The sequence below is a fragment of the Elephas maximus genome, chromosome 24, assembly GCF_024166365.1.
Source record: "Elephas maximus indicus isolate mEleMax1 chromosome 24, mEleMax1 primary haplotype, whole genome shotgun sequence".
Classification (NCBI taxonomy): Eukaryota; Metazoa; Chordata; class Mammalia; order Proboscidea; family Elephantidae; genus Elephas; species Elephas maximus.
The window spans coordinates 39,378,778-39,396,214 of record NC_064842.1 but is presented as its reverse complement, the minus strand read 5'-3'; the positions used below and the strand labels follow the sequence as shown (position 1 = coordinate 39,396,214).

At 42.4% G+C, this 17,437-nt stretch overlaps 1 protein-coding gene across 1 annotated transcript in view; it reads right to left on the bottom strand.

The window, feature by feature from the left end:
* Nucleotides 1-404: 404 nt before the first annotated feature.
* PAPPA2 (pappalysin 2) overlaps nucleotides 405-17,437 on the bottom strand; it is a 342,051-nt gene continuing 325,018 nt past the window's right edge. Inside the window, exons 22-23 of the mRNA XM_049868523.1 lie at nucleotides 3,091-3,189; nucleotides 405-918 (exon numbers count right to left, since the gene is read on the bottom strand). Of these exons, the coding sequence (XP_049724480.1) occupies nucleotides 844-918; nucleotides 3,091-3,189 (174 nt within the window). The 3' untranslated portion in view covers nucleotides 405-843. The remainder of the gene's footprint in view (nucleotides 919-3,090; nucleotides 3,190-17,437) is intronic.

Here is a 17,437-nt window from a genome sequence, read left to right as displayed (position 1 = left end):
TGGACCCATCAACGATGGGTATTCATGCAACTTCCCATGCTTCTTAGTATAGCCATACTAACCACCTATCTCCTCAAAGTGGGGCCCAGCTCCCAGCTCATAAAAAGATAATCGGCTAACATGGCAGCATTAAGAACTCTACCTAATCGCTCTGTCTCATTCTCTACTTCCCACTCCACCTGCCAATCAACAGAAAGGTGGCAGAAGGATTTGCCCATCTGCTCTCAAACCCTCAGCATTCATTTTGGACATGAACTTCACAGCAGCATGTGTGGAACAATGGATAATTTTCAGCTTAGTAGACAGCAAAAAATATATATATTTATATAATTATGTTTAAATACTTTTAAAGAATTAATAACTAACATTATTATTAAGGGAGACTACACAAAAAAATGGGAGGGGGGAAGGGCCAGTTTAGAGTAGACAAGCCCTGAAAAATGGCAAACCGTTCAAAATGGGTACTAACAGAGCATCCCTTTTCTTCTAGTATTTGGTATTGGTTTATAAGTTGGGTGGGGCTGAATAGCTGGCAGGGTGCAGAGTGGGGAGTAGGGCAAGAGTTGAGATGGGGATTGAGTAGAGTATAAATGAGGGAGGAGGGTCCTTGTATATCTATCATATTTCTCCTTCCACTTTTAATCAACCATCACTTTGAAGAAACTTTTGCCTATGATCCTTCCCTACTTGGGCCACTTGATGCAATAAATATCCTCTTTCATTCCTCCACACTCTTCTTCCTTCTTTTCATGACCTTTCTTCTTCATTCACTTGTTTCCTCCTGTGGTGACCTCTCTTTCTTACCACCTCCAGGGCAGGGGAGGAAGGTGCTTGAACCCACAGTTACTGATTTTCTTCTGCCTTGGGGTCTCGGCAGGTGCATTCATCTAGGTCACAGTCAGCAGCAAATGGAATGACCTGGGGGAATTGAAGAATAGTTGAAATAACCTAATGTGCTGAGCTTCATACTTTTCAACCAGCTTTCATTTTTCTTACTTGCTCCTAAAGAAAGTATGAGTGTTAATACCGCAAAACTAAAATTCAACACAGTTCTCTCTCTTCAGCAATGTGATGCCTTAGGCAAAGTAATTCTCCCTTACTTTGCTTTCTTCATATGTAGAGCATAGAGATCAGTAGCACCTACCTGCCCCAAGGGTATTTGTGTGGTTTAAATAAGACAATAAATGTAAACTTTTTATACACTGCCAGGCATCTAGTAATTTCTCTATAACTACTGTTACTGCTACTTACATATTACTCCTAGTTTCTACAACTACTGTTGTTATTGTTGTTGCTATCTTCTTCACAAAGTCTAAAGTCAAGACTCTAGAGCCTAACTCTCAGAATCCTACTTCTTGGTGTTCTTGGGAGCAATACAGTCATCTTTGCCATCTTCATAAGCATGAGTTTTTGCCCTTCGTAAGCCCAAAATGGAGCCCTGGTGGCACGTGGTTAAGAGCTTAACCGCTAACCAAAAGGTCAGCTGCTTCTTGGAAACCCTATGGGGCAGTTCTACTCCGTCCTACTGGGAAACTATGAGTTAGAATCGACTCAATGGGTTGTTTGTTAAACCCAAAATATACTTTGCATCTCTCCCACGGCACTATTTGTGTAATTGCCCCTTGGCATCCCTGGATGGTTTAGTACAATTTCCCGTCTTCCTATTTGCACTGGTACCAACAGACAAACAACACTTTTTAAGTGTCCATAACTAGCATCAGAGCACTAGGCACTTGGAATTCATGATGTAAAAGTGGCAAAGATCCTACTCTTTGGGAACTGGAAATTAAATGAGATAAAAAATGAGTAGGCACATCACACACGAATGGTTCAACCACACTGAAGAGGCATAGGTAATTGGGCAAGTGGGCTGGAGAATGGGTGGGGTTGTTTGGGTATTTTCTGGTATGTTTGCACACATGAAGTAAAATGTGACCTAGGAGTCAACAGAAGGGTGATGCCCCTTCTCAGTCCTGATTCTTGGGTATGTTGGCCACAGACCCTTCATTAAAGATAAATCCAGCATTTGCAGTGTGAGATGAGGATAGAATGGGTTGCTTTCTCCCTAAGAGATCATGCATTCCTATGTAGAGATAGACTGCTTGACCAGTTTCTTTTTCTAAGTGAGAATAGAAACTAGTTGGCATGATTTCTGATCTGCAATCCATGCTCTTGATTGGTTGTTTCTCTTGGTTTGGGATTTATTGGTTTTTAGTGCAAAAGGCCAGATTGCACAGTGATATGATGAGCCCCTGAGCGCTCTGTACTAAATGAGTTCAGTCATGCCAATGGTGAGAACAGCACCTGGCACACAATGAGTGCTCCAAATATTAGCAATTAGGAGTTGCGGTCTGTGTATTGGTAATCACGGTAGGTGTGGCTTTGTTGTGGAGACAAGTACAAGGAAGGAAACAACATCTTCATATTTCTTGCATATTTTGCTATTGATCAAATTGGCCAACTAGCTCCAAGTATCTTAGATACTTGAATGTTTATCCATATTATTACAAAATTTCAGCCTATTTGATTTTATAGGTTTAGCTCTAGCATATCTGCTTGAACAGATCTAAAGTATAAAAGGGATAAAAGGCATCAGGAAAAGGACGCCTACTAAGGATGTGGTCCAGAGTGTGTTCCAGCTGGCTGTTGTGGCTGCTCAACATGTGCCTGCAATATGCTCATAACACACTATATAGAATTATTAACTTAACTGTGAAAATCAATAACAACTGGTTAGCACATCATTGGTAATCCTGCCTCGCCAAGAGTGGGGGCTGTTATCTTCCCCTACACCGAAACTCCATGAAAAGTGATAAGCAGGTGTGAGTCTTCTAGTAGCCATGGGGCCATGCTTTTCTGAAGAAGTCACCACACTGACAGAGAGTGAGTGTTTTCTATGAAACCACCCTAAAGCCCATTACCCTTAATCCTATCACTTTAGAAGTTCCAATGTTGGTTCATCTTAATTCTCCTGCTTGACTGCTGAATAAAAGCCAATTATGATACGCTATGAAAATGAGCTCGTCAAGGCATCTGCCTTTATTTCTGAGTTGCTGCCTTTTCCCACCTCTCCCAGGTGCCCTCACTCACCTTCTTGGAGGAGAGTGTGGAAGAGCAGCAATCTCCTCCATCGTAGTGACAATAGGCCCGGTTGTTGATAGTATCACACCAACCATCCGCTTGGAAAGGCTGGTAAGGAGATGGCAGATTAGTGTCTCATTTAGCTTCACTATGCTTCACTCTACTCTCCCCCTCCTCTGCCTCCAACATGATCCGAGGACTGGAAAGAGATTATGGTAGAGCATTCCCAGGGTAGGATACAAATTGACTTAACATTCTCAAGAAGTTGAAAAGTCTCCAGATAAGACCATTGGCCCTAACAGATTTCACCTGTAGCACCTACTCCTGTGCTATTGAAGGGTCTGAATGACTCATTTAAACTATGTGATCAATTTTCCTGCCATCTCGTAATAATAGATCCTTACATTACGTAAGTCCCTGGGTGGTGCGAATGGTTGATGCGCTCAACTGCTAACTGAAGGGCTGGAGATTCAGGTCTACCCAGAGAGGCTGTGGAAGAAAGGCCTAGAGATCTAATTCTAAAAAACTAGTCATTGAAAACGCTATGGAGCACAGTTCTACTCTGACACATATAGGGTCACCATGTATTGGAATTGATTTGTGAGCAACCAGTAGTTATATTATATAGGTTACAACATGGTTTCATATAGTTTAACTCTGTTGGTCATCAGAAAAATGCCTGTGGATCCGGCAGGGTTGGCTTTAAAAGTTCCATTTTACCAGTGAGGAAACTGAGATGCATAAAGACCACAAGAATTTCCCTGCTTACATAGCTAGGGTCAGGCAAATTCGGGGATTAGAAACCATGTGTCTTGACTCTTTGCTGCTTCTTGCAGATTAAGGGTCATAACCACTGTCCCTTCTCTTCGTACAGTGAAGACTGGTTCTTAGAGACCCTAGTGCCTGGTGATTAGCTACTATGAGTTCAAATGATGAGACTGTTCAGGGTGTGGAGTCCTGTGGCTCTGGTGAAACCAGCACTGGAACAGAAATACTCCCATGTGTGCAGCCACCCCCTGCACAGCAGCTAGACCACAGGGTTACAGCAGAGAAAGCTAAACCATTTCCATTCTCTCCTATTACTGACACAAGTTAACAGGAACCAAAATGGGAAAGGCGCCCAGGCCAAACCAAAATTAATGAAGTGTTTTACCCCAAAAGTAAATGTATGATAAGAACAGCAACAAGTGGTTAAATAATAACTCAGCATCCCAATGCACTGCTTTTCCAGAAGCCATCCCTGGTGGGAAACACTGTCCCCCAGCATCCTAGAGGCTGCATCAACTCTTGGAGAGCATACCATTCAGCCCACCTACTCAATAACATTGGCTACTCTTCATCCTGAATTGATGCCCAGCTGCAAAGCCTCAGGAAACACCTCGTAGTCAACAACTTGGGCCATGAAACAGTCTGTAGACTCCCAAGTTCTGAGGCCACCTTCCAGTCTATATGTTCAAGTAATTTTCTTTTCCCCCACCCGTCTTAAATGTCAGATGGATGGACTATTCCCTGTTTGACTGTGCTTTGATGAGACAGATCACTAAATTAAAAAATGACCATTAAATAATTTTCAGCAATTGAGTTACATCAGAGCAAGTACATCCAAGTTATTACTTCAATGTTTCGATTTATTCTATGGGGTCCTGAGGTCATTTGAACATCATACCAGATGTATACCAGTTTGCCAACCACTGAAATGCTGCTACTTGTGGGGTGGAAGTTAACAGCTGTCCCACAGCTGCACAGCAAAGTTGGTTGAAAGCAGGAAGAGAAAATGAATTCTGTTTTCAACATGGGCCTCACTGGGATAAAAGACAAAGATTCTGGGATGAGTATGTGTCTTTAACACTGGAGCCAGTTACTCTGGCTTGCAATAACTGTATAATCAAGACTTTGCTCCAAAATTGTAGCCAAACAATAGAAGTCAAAATACAATGAGCTGCATTCTTAACAACTATGGATGCTCTTGAGTCCTCCCAGGAGGGCCAGATAAATTTACTGAGATTTCCCAACAGTTGTTTTCTTTTTTGTTGTTGCTGTTTTTTAAGTGTTTGGAATATATTTTCCTCATCAGATACTGCATCTGTTACTTTCCCTCTAACCCTGTCTCATGGGCAACACTTAATCTGTTCCTTATTTCTTTTCCATGTAATTGTCTTTGGATATTTTGGGTATCCAAAGAATACCCAGAATGCTTTCCTATATATAAATATGCTCTTCAGTAGTGGTATTAAAAGGTAGAGCTAAAGAAGATCTTCCTTTTCTTGAGAACAACTTAAACACTTGAATGGGTTCATAAGGAATCCTGGGGAATTTTTCTTCCCATGGTCTTTACCAAGGGTGGCTTTTCATCTCAAGGGTCATCAGAGAAGGCACACTGAAAAGAGAAGCAGTGGTCTAGGTGACCTTCTCTGGGTTCCACCAGACTTCGAATGCTATAGCCTAGAAATGATTTCTAGAAGCTACTTCTTTCTGCTCTTAAAGGGTCATCTGAGAAGAGAAGGGAATTTATAAAAAGAGCAGAAATGCAAAGAAAAGGTTGGAAAGACCCAAGTATTTAATTTACTATATACCTATTAGAATTAATTGCTCCTCCCCCAATCTGCCAAAAACAACCACTCCACCCTAAACAAACAGAGTCTCCTATGGCAACATGGGCCTGGGAAGCTTGACAGCTTGCGTCCAAAGTTACAATGGAAAAAATAGGAAGGGAAGAATGACTAATTGATCCAAAGTTTTAAAAGCATTTGAAGACTAACTGTAGACTAGGAAGATTTTAGTCTTAATAACTGAAAGGGGTAAGACTTGGGACTTCACTCCCACCAGCAGGAAACTTTTCCAAGGGAGGTTACTGGGCTTAGTTTCACTGGGTGAATTTACTGTCCATACATACACCTCACTTATCAGCCAACATCAGAAAATGAAGGGCATAATTTTCAAACGCCTAAACTTACTCTTTTAGGGGCTATTTTTTAGGGGCCTTGTTTTCATTTTCAGGAGCCCTAGTGGTACAGTAGTTAAGAAGAGCTCAGCTGCTAACCCAAAAAGATGGCAGTTCAAATCCACCAGCCGCCTCTTCAAAAGCTATGGCGCAGTTCTACTCTGTCCTATAGGGTTGCTATGACTCTGTTTGGTTTTGATTTTCATTCTAACCATGTCTATTTTCTTTTTAACCATTTCGATAAAACAAACAAAAAGCTTTATAAAATGCCTGTTTACCTGCCTTGTAACAACTTACAGAAAACAAAATGCAGCTTCTTTGAAAATTCAAAATCATGGACATGGACACTTACTATTTTTCACTGTGCAGGAGCCTCTCTGCATTGAGCTATCTGCCACTTTGCTAAATGTGCCTTTTTTCAACACACACACAGACCCCTTATGTCTGGTTTATCTCTGAGCCGGAATGTAACACGCTCTAGAATTATAAACAAATAAACTAAAAAAGAACCAAGCCCATTGCTATCATGTCAAACTCAACTCATGGTGGCCCCCGCTGTTAGGGAGTAGAACTTCTCTACAGGGTTGTCTCTGCTGCAACCTTCACAGAAGCAGATGGCCAGGCCTTGTTTCCATGGCACCACTGGCTGGGTTTTAACCACTGACCTTTCAGTTAATGTTGTTGTTAGTTGCCATTTAGTTGATTCCAACTTATGGCGACCCCACGTGTGCTGAGTAGAAATGCTCCATAGGGTTTTCAAGGCTGTGACCTTTCAGAAGCAGACTGCCAGGCCTGTCTTCCGAGGTGCCTCTGGGTGGTTTTGGGCTGCCAAACTTTCGGCTAGTAGTCAAGTGCTTAACTGTTTGCACCACACAGGGACCTTTTTAGAATTATACCTAATGTAAATCTAGTACATGAGAGCAAGCCTGGGCTATTCTTCCTTTGACATAAGAGTTTTAGAATACTTATTATATTTGCTATATGAAGGCTTTCCTTGCCAACCTCTCCGTGCTAGCAGTGTTCCAGACAGGTGAGGTAGCCAAGTTAATGGCTCTGTGTGAATGTAAAATACTAGGAGGAAAGACTGTCAGTCTATCCTATCCATACTACATTGAAAATTTCTCAAAGTAAAGATAACTTCTGCTTTATGTTATATAACCCAGTGGCTTATTTCCCATTTAACGTTGTTTGGGGTGTTAGCCATAGAGATAGTGGCCTTGCCCATTGTCTACAGACGTGGTCATTCATTCAATCACTCAATGGTCTTTATTCCACACTTACTATGTGCTAGGTACTATTATGGGGATACAGAGATGAATAAAACATGGCTCCAAATCTTGAAGGAACCCACCCTAAGCAATGATAGCTCAGTGTAATGAGTACAAACACAGAAATGTGGACAGGAGAGAAGAACCTAAACCAGATCTGGGTCAGAGGATCTGCAGGAGCTTCCAGGGGCTGGCTCTACTACATCTAGGTATTAGGCAAAAATTTGGTTAGTATCTTCTGGTCTAAAACACTTGGGAGAGATCTTAGGTCTAGATGACTCCGAAGGTTAGAGGAGGACTAAAGGGGAAGAAGAGGGTAAAATAGAGGGGTGGGTGGGCCAGGACTGCCTATCACAGAGCCCACCCTTAGGAAACACCCCCTTAACTTTTGCTGATTGACTGATAATACCTCCGTTAACTTAATTAGATTAAGAATGTGTTTCTTCTCCAGTTTGCAATAGAACTCAAGACCACATTGATACAGAAAGGTTAAGTTTGGACTTTAGCCTATCTGTTCTGCCGATCTACAGGCCATCAGTTGGAAATGACGGCATCCCTATAAAAAGGTAAGCATGGGGCAGAATCCCGTTTCATTATCTTGAGGAGTGTTTTAGATCAGAGGATGCTGATCAATTTTTTGACTAATGCCTAACACTATCTTCTCTCTCTTTCCCACATAATTTTCCACCTAAACCCTCCAGTCATGGGGCTGACAAATGAGAACCACATCTATTTCTTCACATTGATTAGGCTGGATTTCGCCCAAAGGAAGCCCTTTTTCGGGGCAGCTGTGGTACGGCATCCGGTGGAGTCATTGCAGATGGGGAGGTCTATAAAAATGTACACAAATATGTGCATTTTCTTTTTTCTTCTGTCTGTCCACTGAATGGTGACTCTGACCTGATTCTCCTTCTCCTTCTCACCCCCATGTGTCTGCTTACTCTGTCCATACTGCCTGGTTTCATATCCACAGACTGCAAAGAACATGAAAAGTAGAGCACTACTGCAAGGCCTCTTAGAATCTCAAGAGCTTGGAAGGCCTTTGAGGCTCCTCAGGGATCCCTGATGACCAGAATACTACTTGCATTTTCTTGAAAGTACCATAAAAAACAAAACAGAAAAAAACCCATTGCCGTGGATTCCGACTCATAGCGACCCTATAGGTCAGAGTAGAACTGCCCCATATGGTTTCTAAGGAGCGCCTGGTGGATTCAAACTACCAACCTTTTCGGTTTGCAGCTGCAGCTTTTAACCACCATGCCACCAGGGTTTCCAAAGGTACCATAGGTACATGGAATTCTAAGGCTGGATTGAGCCTTGAAAACTATTTAGTACAAACCCCTCATTGTCCAAATGATAAAACAGAGCTTTAAAAAATGTGAAATTTCTTGTTTGCAAAGCCAGTTAGTGGCAATCCTGGGAGCAGAGCCCAACTCTCTTGATTCCTGATCTAAGGTTCTTTCTATTATATCATGCTACCTCTCTCCAATGATTTAATTACTCTTTAAGTTTACTGGAGGAGCAGGGTAGCTTGTCATCTCTACAAAAGGGTTTAGGCCCAGGGGCATTAATAATGAAGTGAGGCTAGTGATCCAACACAGAATCCAAGAAAGTGTCATATATAAGCTCAGTTCTTCTGGATCCCCCACAACCTTACTTCTGCTTTTCTCAACTGTGGATAAACGTTCTTTCCAAATATGCTACCTGGTACAATAGCTCCTTATGAGGATTGGGGTTTGGTAGGTCCATATATCCCCAGAGGCTGGCATCCCTAGGAAGAAGTAGCACCATGCTCCAGTCACAGCAGCAGATGCCTGCAGCCCAGAAATATTTATTTCTGGGCCCCGGAATGCTAAAGCCAGGCATTTTGCTGCTCACTGCAATCCTTTGAGGAAAAGAGGCAACAGAGTTGTTCCACTCCTCCAGTGTTCACTTCTTGGGATGGAAATGGAGGAGTGTCAATGAGGTCACCTTTGTGGGTCCGCTACAATCTTCTTGGAAAGTGTATTAAAATGGATACCCTGAGATGGACTGTGTAAGAATAGCTTCTTAGATACAATCTCCTCTGGAAAATTCCACCTAGCTCTCTGGACCTAGAGAGTTCTCCCTGCCTCTGAGTTACTGTGCTATATTTTATCTATATGTGCATTATAGGACTTAACCCTTTGAATTGCACTATCAAGGGCTCAGAGTCTAATCATCTTTGTAGTTTCAGCTACTGGTTCAGTGCCCGATGCATAGTAGATTTCCAACGAATAAATATGCTTGCCCAATTCTGAGGTTCAGATAATTACATTTCTTTAGCACACTTTATGACCAGATACCTCCTTTTCATTTTTTCTTTGTTATCAGAGAATTTACTAGGCATGTTGCTTTAAAATGAGAATCACACAACTTACACACAGGTCTGGCTTTTAGGGGCATCTAGTCCTTTTCCTGGAAACCCTCATGGTGTAGTGGCTAAGAGCTACAGTTGCTAACCAAAAGGTAAACAGCTCGAATCCACCAGGTGCTTCTTGGAAAACCTATGGGGCAGTTCTACTCCGTCCTATAGGGTCGCTATGAGTCAGGATCGACTCGATGGCAATGTTTTTGGTTTTTTTTTTGGCCTTTTCTTACTATGAACAGACACTAGAATTGAGATAAATTACATATACATAAATTTTTTTCTAATGGGTGCAGAGTATGGGCTAGGTGGAGAATTACGCATTCATTTCTGGAAGTGGGAAGAGGTAGTAGCATAAGCAATCTGAAAGTGCTCCCTCTAGAAAAGACCTAGAAATTTGGGGTAAATTTCAACAATATCCTCTTAGTTCTACAACTGGGATCAAAAGAAAGGGAGGGTAATCCCTAGGGACCAAAATGAAAGAAGGAGCTGCAAACCAGAGCAAAAAGAAGGCAGCAAAATCCCTGCAGTCCTAGGAATGTTTGCAATTATCTGTAATCAAGTTTGGGTTTTAAAAGATCTTGGGCCATTGCAAGGTCAGGACATTTTAAGTGGCTCTGTTAGAATTTTAATAAGGGTATTGGCGAGAACCAGTATGGAAAAACATAGCATGTGGCAATGCAGCATGGGTAGCTCAGCTCACTTAGGAGCCAAAAGATTGCTAAACAATTGCTAACCAAAAGGCTGGAGGTTCAAATTCAACCAGAGGTGCCTTGGAAGAAAGGGCTGGCAATCTACTTCTGAAAAATCAGCCATTTAAAAACCTTACAGAGCACAATTCTACTCAGATACACACGGAGTCGCCATGAGCTGGTAACTAGTTTCCTAGTTAGCCAATCTGAACAAAGGCATCAGTGGTTCCGTGGTGGAATTCTCCCCTTTTATATAAAAGACTCAGATTGGATTCCCGGCGAGTGTACCTAATGCACAGCCCCCACCTGTCTGTCAGCAGAGGCTTGTATGTTGCTATGATGCTGAACAGGTTTCAGCGGAGCTTTTAGACTAAGACGGACTTGGAAGAAAGGCTTGGCAATGCATGTAGGAAAATCAGCCAGTGAAAACCCTACAGATCACAGCTGTCCAATCCCCAATTGATCATGAGGATAGTGCAGTACCAGGCAGTGTTTTGTTCCACCATGCATGGAGCCACCATGAGTCGGGGGGCAACTCAACAGTTGCTAACAACAACAACAACAACCAGCCCTAAAGCCTGCATGATTCAAACTGAGGCCTTGGCAAAATCACTAATCACTGAGAGGTAAAGGCCCTGTGGGTTACCAGCTAACAGTTGAAGCTACATATAGTATCTTCTTGAAGGCCAAGAGTCTACTCTACAAACAATAGAAAGAAAGGCATGAAGGAAGAGAAGAAATCGACAAGCGGCCCAGTTTGGTGGACAAAGCTCTGGGGTGGAGTGGGGTGGGGGCAGGGATGGGCCCTGGGATCTGGTCTTGTGGACTGTTGCACATTACTGGTCCACAGGAGGTCATCCAGCAGCTGTATGAGGCCTCAGACCTCTGCCTGTGCAATCTACTAGCCCCTCAGAAAAGGAAAAGCAAACACGTACATTTACAGGAGCTGAGAGAGAAGCCTGGTTAAAACTGGCTTATCTATATCTGACACCAGGACCAAAGCGAAGTCTTAGAATAGAAAATAATAGTGGAAAAAAGTCATCTCTGAGAGAAATAGTTGGGATGAATTGAGATGGAAAAACACAAAGCAAGCAAAATAGGGTCAGACGATTTCTTCCACCTGTAATGTTCTCATCTGCTTCTTGGTGCCCAGAGCTGATGAACTCCCACCCAGAACAATGACCAAGGCTGTGCAGTATCGTTAGTGACTGAGGGCCTGGGATGTGGTGTCAGCTATACCCATGCTCAGGTCCCTGCTCTGCCACGTATCAAGTATTAGGATCTGAATGCCTTACTTAACTTCTTTAAGCATCAGTGTCCCTGCTTACAGATTAGAATAATAATAATAACCTACCTCATAGGGTCGTGGTGAGGAATAAATGAGCGAATGGAGGTGAAATACTCAGCACAGAGCCTGGCTCATAGTAAGCACTCAATAAATCGTTGTTTTATGAAGGCAGCAGGAAAACTACCATTGTTTTTGCCATTGTGGGTTGGTGTCTGAGTTCTCCCCATAAAGCCTCTGGTCAGACTTTAAGATCCTGCCACCAACACCTTAGAGTCAAAATTATGGATGTTCTCATCCTGAGAGCCTCCTGCCTCGTCCACTCTCACCACAAGTGCAGGCATCTGAGTCATGAAGGAGCGGGTGCCAGGTGACAAAGGAAATGGGTCTGGAGCTGGTAAAAAGAGTGGGAAAGGACTGACTGGTTTCAGGAAGCTAGGGCTCTCCTCAAAACCCCAGTGGTAATTTGGGCGTCTTAGCCTCTGAAAAACTCCAAAACATCACAGACACCTCCTCCCTGACATGCACCACAGGAAAACAGGAAGGTGAGAAGACGCTCTGTGACTGACTTACTTGCCAGCCAAAAATAACCTCCTAGCAGCTCCTTTCATTTAGCTGCAAATAAAGACGCAGAGTAACACAGACGCTCCACATCACAAACACACACACACCTGCTTCCCACACAGCCTCTCCTCTTGGCCCAACATGACCTGAGTGGCTCTTGCCCACCCAAGCGGGAAGGGCTAAAATCCCCAAATAGTGAAGATAAGCAAAGGAAGGCTCAGGTAGAGTCTGCATATATTTGTACCAGAAAAATACTGGCTTAAAGTTAGAGAACTGGTTCTCAAGGGATGGAGATGGGGGAACAGAACTTCCCTCCACAGGGTCCTTATCATATTATACTAGGAGCCTTAGAAAACAAAAACACTGTACAGCCTTCCTACAAGTTTTTGATCTGTTGAGAAGGCTGGCTCTAATGAGCTACTGTCACTGATGAGAACGTGTCCTGCCTCTCACATAATTCAGAAGATTCATCTATGGTAAGATACTCCACGGAGGCCCTGGGTGGTACAAATGGTTAACACACTTGACTGCTAGACAAAAGGTTGGAGGTTCGAGTCCACCCACAGGCACCTCAGAAGAAAGGCCTGGCAATCTACTGAAAAACCAACCTTTGAAAACCCTATGAAACACAGTTCTACTCTGACACACATAGAGGTGCCACGATTTGGAATTGACTCAAGGACAATGGTACTGGTTGGCAGGGAACTTGCTGAGCAGGGTGGGACCTCCTGGTGCCTGCCCTTGGATCCCCTGCATCGGTGGTCACTTGCCCATCTCCTCCACTCTTGGCCAGGGCCACACCCTACATGACTGGAACATTAAGCAGTACATGGTCTGTACAAGGGTTGACAGAGCTCAGAAAAGTGAAGGATATAAAGATTGAGGAAACAGGTATGGTCAGAGATAGAAAACCCGCAGCTAGGAAAAGAAGGAAAGGACGTAAATTCTGGGAGGCGCCCAGGGCAGCTTGTTTGGGTCCTGCTCGGACTTTTAGGCTTTACTTCTCTCTGTCCTGCCTCCTGGTTCCTTGGCTGGCCTTCAGTTCATGGGAGGTTGAGGCAGGCCCGAGCTGGAGATGGGAGTGTCCCACCGAAGCCCCTTACACGCGTGCCTGACCACCCCCAACCCCGGCCCCCAACGAGCGCTCAGCATTTCTTGGCTCCCCGTGCCTGCCCGTGAAAGATGACTGGGAATGCAGACTGTGGGAGGAAACGACAATATTCATTGTTTGGATTAAATATTTTTCTTGGCCTTCCTGCTGTTTGCTGAGCGTCTTATTTTTTTCCCCATTCTCTCTCATACCCTCCTCCCTCCTCTCTCCTTCCATCACTCCCTCTCTTCTCTTCCTCAGCAAGCAAGCTGAGGGAAATTTGGAGGAGAAAGCAAGAGACTCCTAGGGTGAGAAGAGGAGTGTAGGGAAGCCAAAGTAGTTTACAAAGCCTTTTGCCATTCTGATACCACACCCAGCTCTTCACAAAGATGGGAGTGTTACACTTTTGTGTAAACTACAATATAAATTTGTTTTTGAGTTTTTGTCAGGTGTTCATGGGATACAGCTAATAGCACCTGTTTTCTCTCTCATTCTCATGTATACATATATATGTGTGTGTCTATATATGTACACACACTTATGTATGTATATGTGAATGTATTTCTTTCATATGCATATGAAATTTATTTCATATGTATGAGTTTATTTTATATTTATATAAATATAAATGAATATATACTAAAACAAATATAAATTATTTTGTATTATATAAATAAATACATTTCATATACCTATATATATACACACACTGTTGTTGTTGTTAGGTGCCCTTGAGCCAGTTTTGATTCATAGTGACCCCACGTGACAGAGTAGACCTGCCCCATAGGGTTTTCTAGGCTATAATCTTTACAGAAACAGATTGCCTGGTCTTTCTCCCATGTAGCCACTGGGTGGGTTCAAACCACCAACCTTTTGGCTAGTGGCCGAGTGCTTAACCGTTTGCACCACCAGGGCTCCTTGTGTGTGTGTATGTGTATATATATATGTATATATATACACACATATACATATGGAGCCCTGATGGCCCAGTGATTAAGCGTTTGGCTGCTAACCTAAATGTTGACAGTTTTTATCCACCAGCCGCTTCTTGGAAACCCTGTGCGTCAGTTCTACTCTGTCCTATAGGGTCATTATGAATTGGAAACAACTCGACGGCAACGGGTTTGGTTTATACATATATAAATATATATATACACACACACGTGCGTGTATATATATACGTATATACTGTTGTTGATAGATGCCATCAGATCAGTTCCAACTCATAGTGACCCTATGTACAACAGAATGAAACACTGTCCAGTCCTGTACCATCCTCACAATCATTGGTATGCTTGAGCTCATTGTTGCAGCCACTGTGTCAATCCATGTCATTGAGGGTCTTCCTCTTTTTCACTGACCCTCTACTTTATCAAGCGTGATGTCCTTCTCCAGGGACTGGTTTCTCCTGGTAACACATCCAAAGTACTTGAGACGAAGTTTTGCCACCCTTGCTTCTAAGGAGCATTCTGGCTGTATTTCTTCCAAGACAGATTGGTTTGTTCTTCTGGCGGTCCCTGGTATATCTAATATTCTTTGCCAACACCATAATTCTAATGCATCAGTTCTTCACTGATCATCTTTATTCATTGTCCAGCTTTCACATGCATATGAGGCAACTGAAAATACCAGGGCTTAGGTCAGGCACGCTTTAGTCCTCAAGGTGACATCTTTGCTTTTTAATACTTTAATGCGGTCTTTTGCAGCAGATTTGCCCAATGCAATACACTGATTTCTTTTTTTTTTATTATTGTACTTTAGATGAAGGTTTATAGAACTAGTTTCTCATTAAACAGTTAGTACACATATTGTTTTGTGACACTGGTTTCCAACCCCGCAACATGTCAACACTCTGCCTTCTTGACCTTGGGTTCCATATTAACAGCTTTCCTGTCCCCTCCTGCCTTCTAGTCCTTGCCCCTGGGCTGGTGTGCCCCTTTAGTCTCATTTTGTTTTATGGGCCTGTCTAATCTTTGGTTGAAGGGTGAACCTCAGTAGTGACTTCATTGCTGAGCTAAAAGTATGTCTGGAGGCCACACTCTCAGGGTTTCTCCAGTTTCTGTCAAGCCAGTAAGTCTGGTCTTTTTTTGTGACTTGGAATTTTGTTCTACATTTTTCTCTAGCTCTGTCAGGTACCCCCTATTGTGATCCCTGTCAGAGCACTCAGTGGTGGTAGCCAGGCACCATCTAGTTGTACTGGGCTCAGTCTGGTGGAGGCTGTGGTAGCTGTGGTCCATTAGTCCTTTGGACTAACCTTTCCCTTGTGTCTTTGGTTTTCTTCATTCTCCTTTGCTCCAGAAGAGGTGAGACAGGTGGAGTATCTCAGACTGCTGCTCACTATCGTTGGATTTCTTGACTGCTGCTTCCATGAGCATTGACTGTGGATTCAGGTAAAATGAAATACTTAACAACTTCAATATTTTCTGTTTATAAAAAAAAAATGATGTTGCTAATTGGTCCAGTTGTGAGGATTTTTGTTTTCTTTATGTTAAGGTATAATCCACACTAAAGGGTGTAATCCTTCATCTTCATCAGTAAGTGCTTCAAGTCCTCTTCACTTTCAGCAAGCAAGGTTGTGTCATCTGCATATCACACGGACTTTTTGTTTGTTTTTTAAATTTTATGGTGTTTTTGGTTTTGATCTCAAGTTTTTAACAAGTCTTCCTCTAATCCCAATGCCACGTTCTTCTTCATATTGTCTAGCTTCTTGAATTACTTGCTCAGCATACAGATTGAATAAGTGTGTATATATATATACACAAATAGATATACACATATATATACATATGATACATGTATATGCTTTTTTCTTTCTCATACATGATACACATATATCTATAATATTTATATTATATACAACAGAGTATATGTATATATAACAGAGTATATGTATATATATAAGCACACATACATAAAATTTCTATGGATGCTCCAGGCATAAGGAAAGACCTAAAGATAAAACAGTTTTTTCAAATTGGAAGTTATTATATTCAAGCAACATATATAATTTAATTGATGTATGATATGTGCTATGTACAAGGCACTGTGCAACACAATTTATCTGCATCATCTTATTGAACTCGCATAACAACCCAGTGAGGTAGGCACCATTATCATGCCCATTTTACAGATTTAAAAAAAAAAAAAAAAACAACAAAGAATGGAGGTGTAAAGGAACTTGTGCCATGGGAAGATGCAGAGCCACTGTTTGACGCCCAGGCCTGTGCTTTGGAACTACCCGGCCATGTGCATGCTGTGTTGCTATCATCGCCCTCTTCCAATTCTCAATGCTGCACACTTGGTCCGTCTCTCACCAAAACTACAGGCATGAGGTAGCCACATTCTGTTTAAGAAAAGTCAATGTCACAGAAATCCATGAGAAATACAGGCCATTTAATTTCAAAACATCTACTAGCAGCCAGTTATTGGGTTAGTTGTTGGAACCCTGAGGGATCTAATCAATAAATATAACAATTATTTAGTGTGTCTTGTATACAGGAGGTGGCACACTAGGTCCTATGCACGACAAAGTCTTTGCCTTAGAAAAGCTTTTGAGGCACAAGCACCCAATTCGGCAGACTCTGAATAATATCTGAGACGGTAGGAAAGATATTACAGGTAAATGGAGAATCAATTTCCAAAGTAATAAATGGTACCACTGATAAAGTAATAAACAGTGCCATGGATAAGAGCTATAAACGCTCAGAATGGTAAAAAGGCAGGGGCACTTATAGAGTGTATGGGATTAGACCTAGCCTTTGGAGGATGGCTAGGATTTAGGCAGAGTGGGGAGAAAAATCTCAGCAGGAGGGCCAAATGTAAGCCAAGGTTTCAAATGGAAAAAGATAAATCTGTGGTTTCCTGCCTCTACTATTAACGGCCCAAGTTTGGAACAAGGTCAAAATCTCCATCCAAAGGACTTTGGTCCTTATGCTGAAGATTACTGGGAGCAACTGAAGGTTTTTTTTTTAAAGAGCATGATAAAAGTTGTGCTTCAAGGGTTGGATCTGTGGGCAGTATGGGGCATATATGCGAAAGAACTGAAGGGACCCAGAACAGTGAGAATTTGATTCCAATTATATATGAACTAAGAAGAATAGAATTGATTGCCCATAATATGACATAGAAAG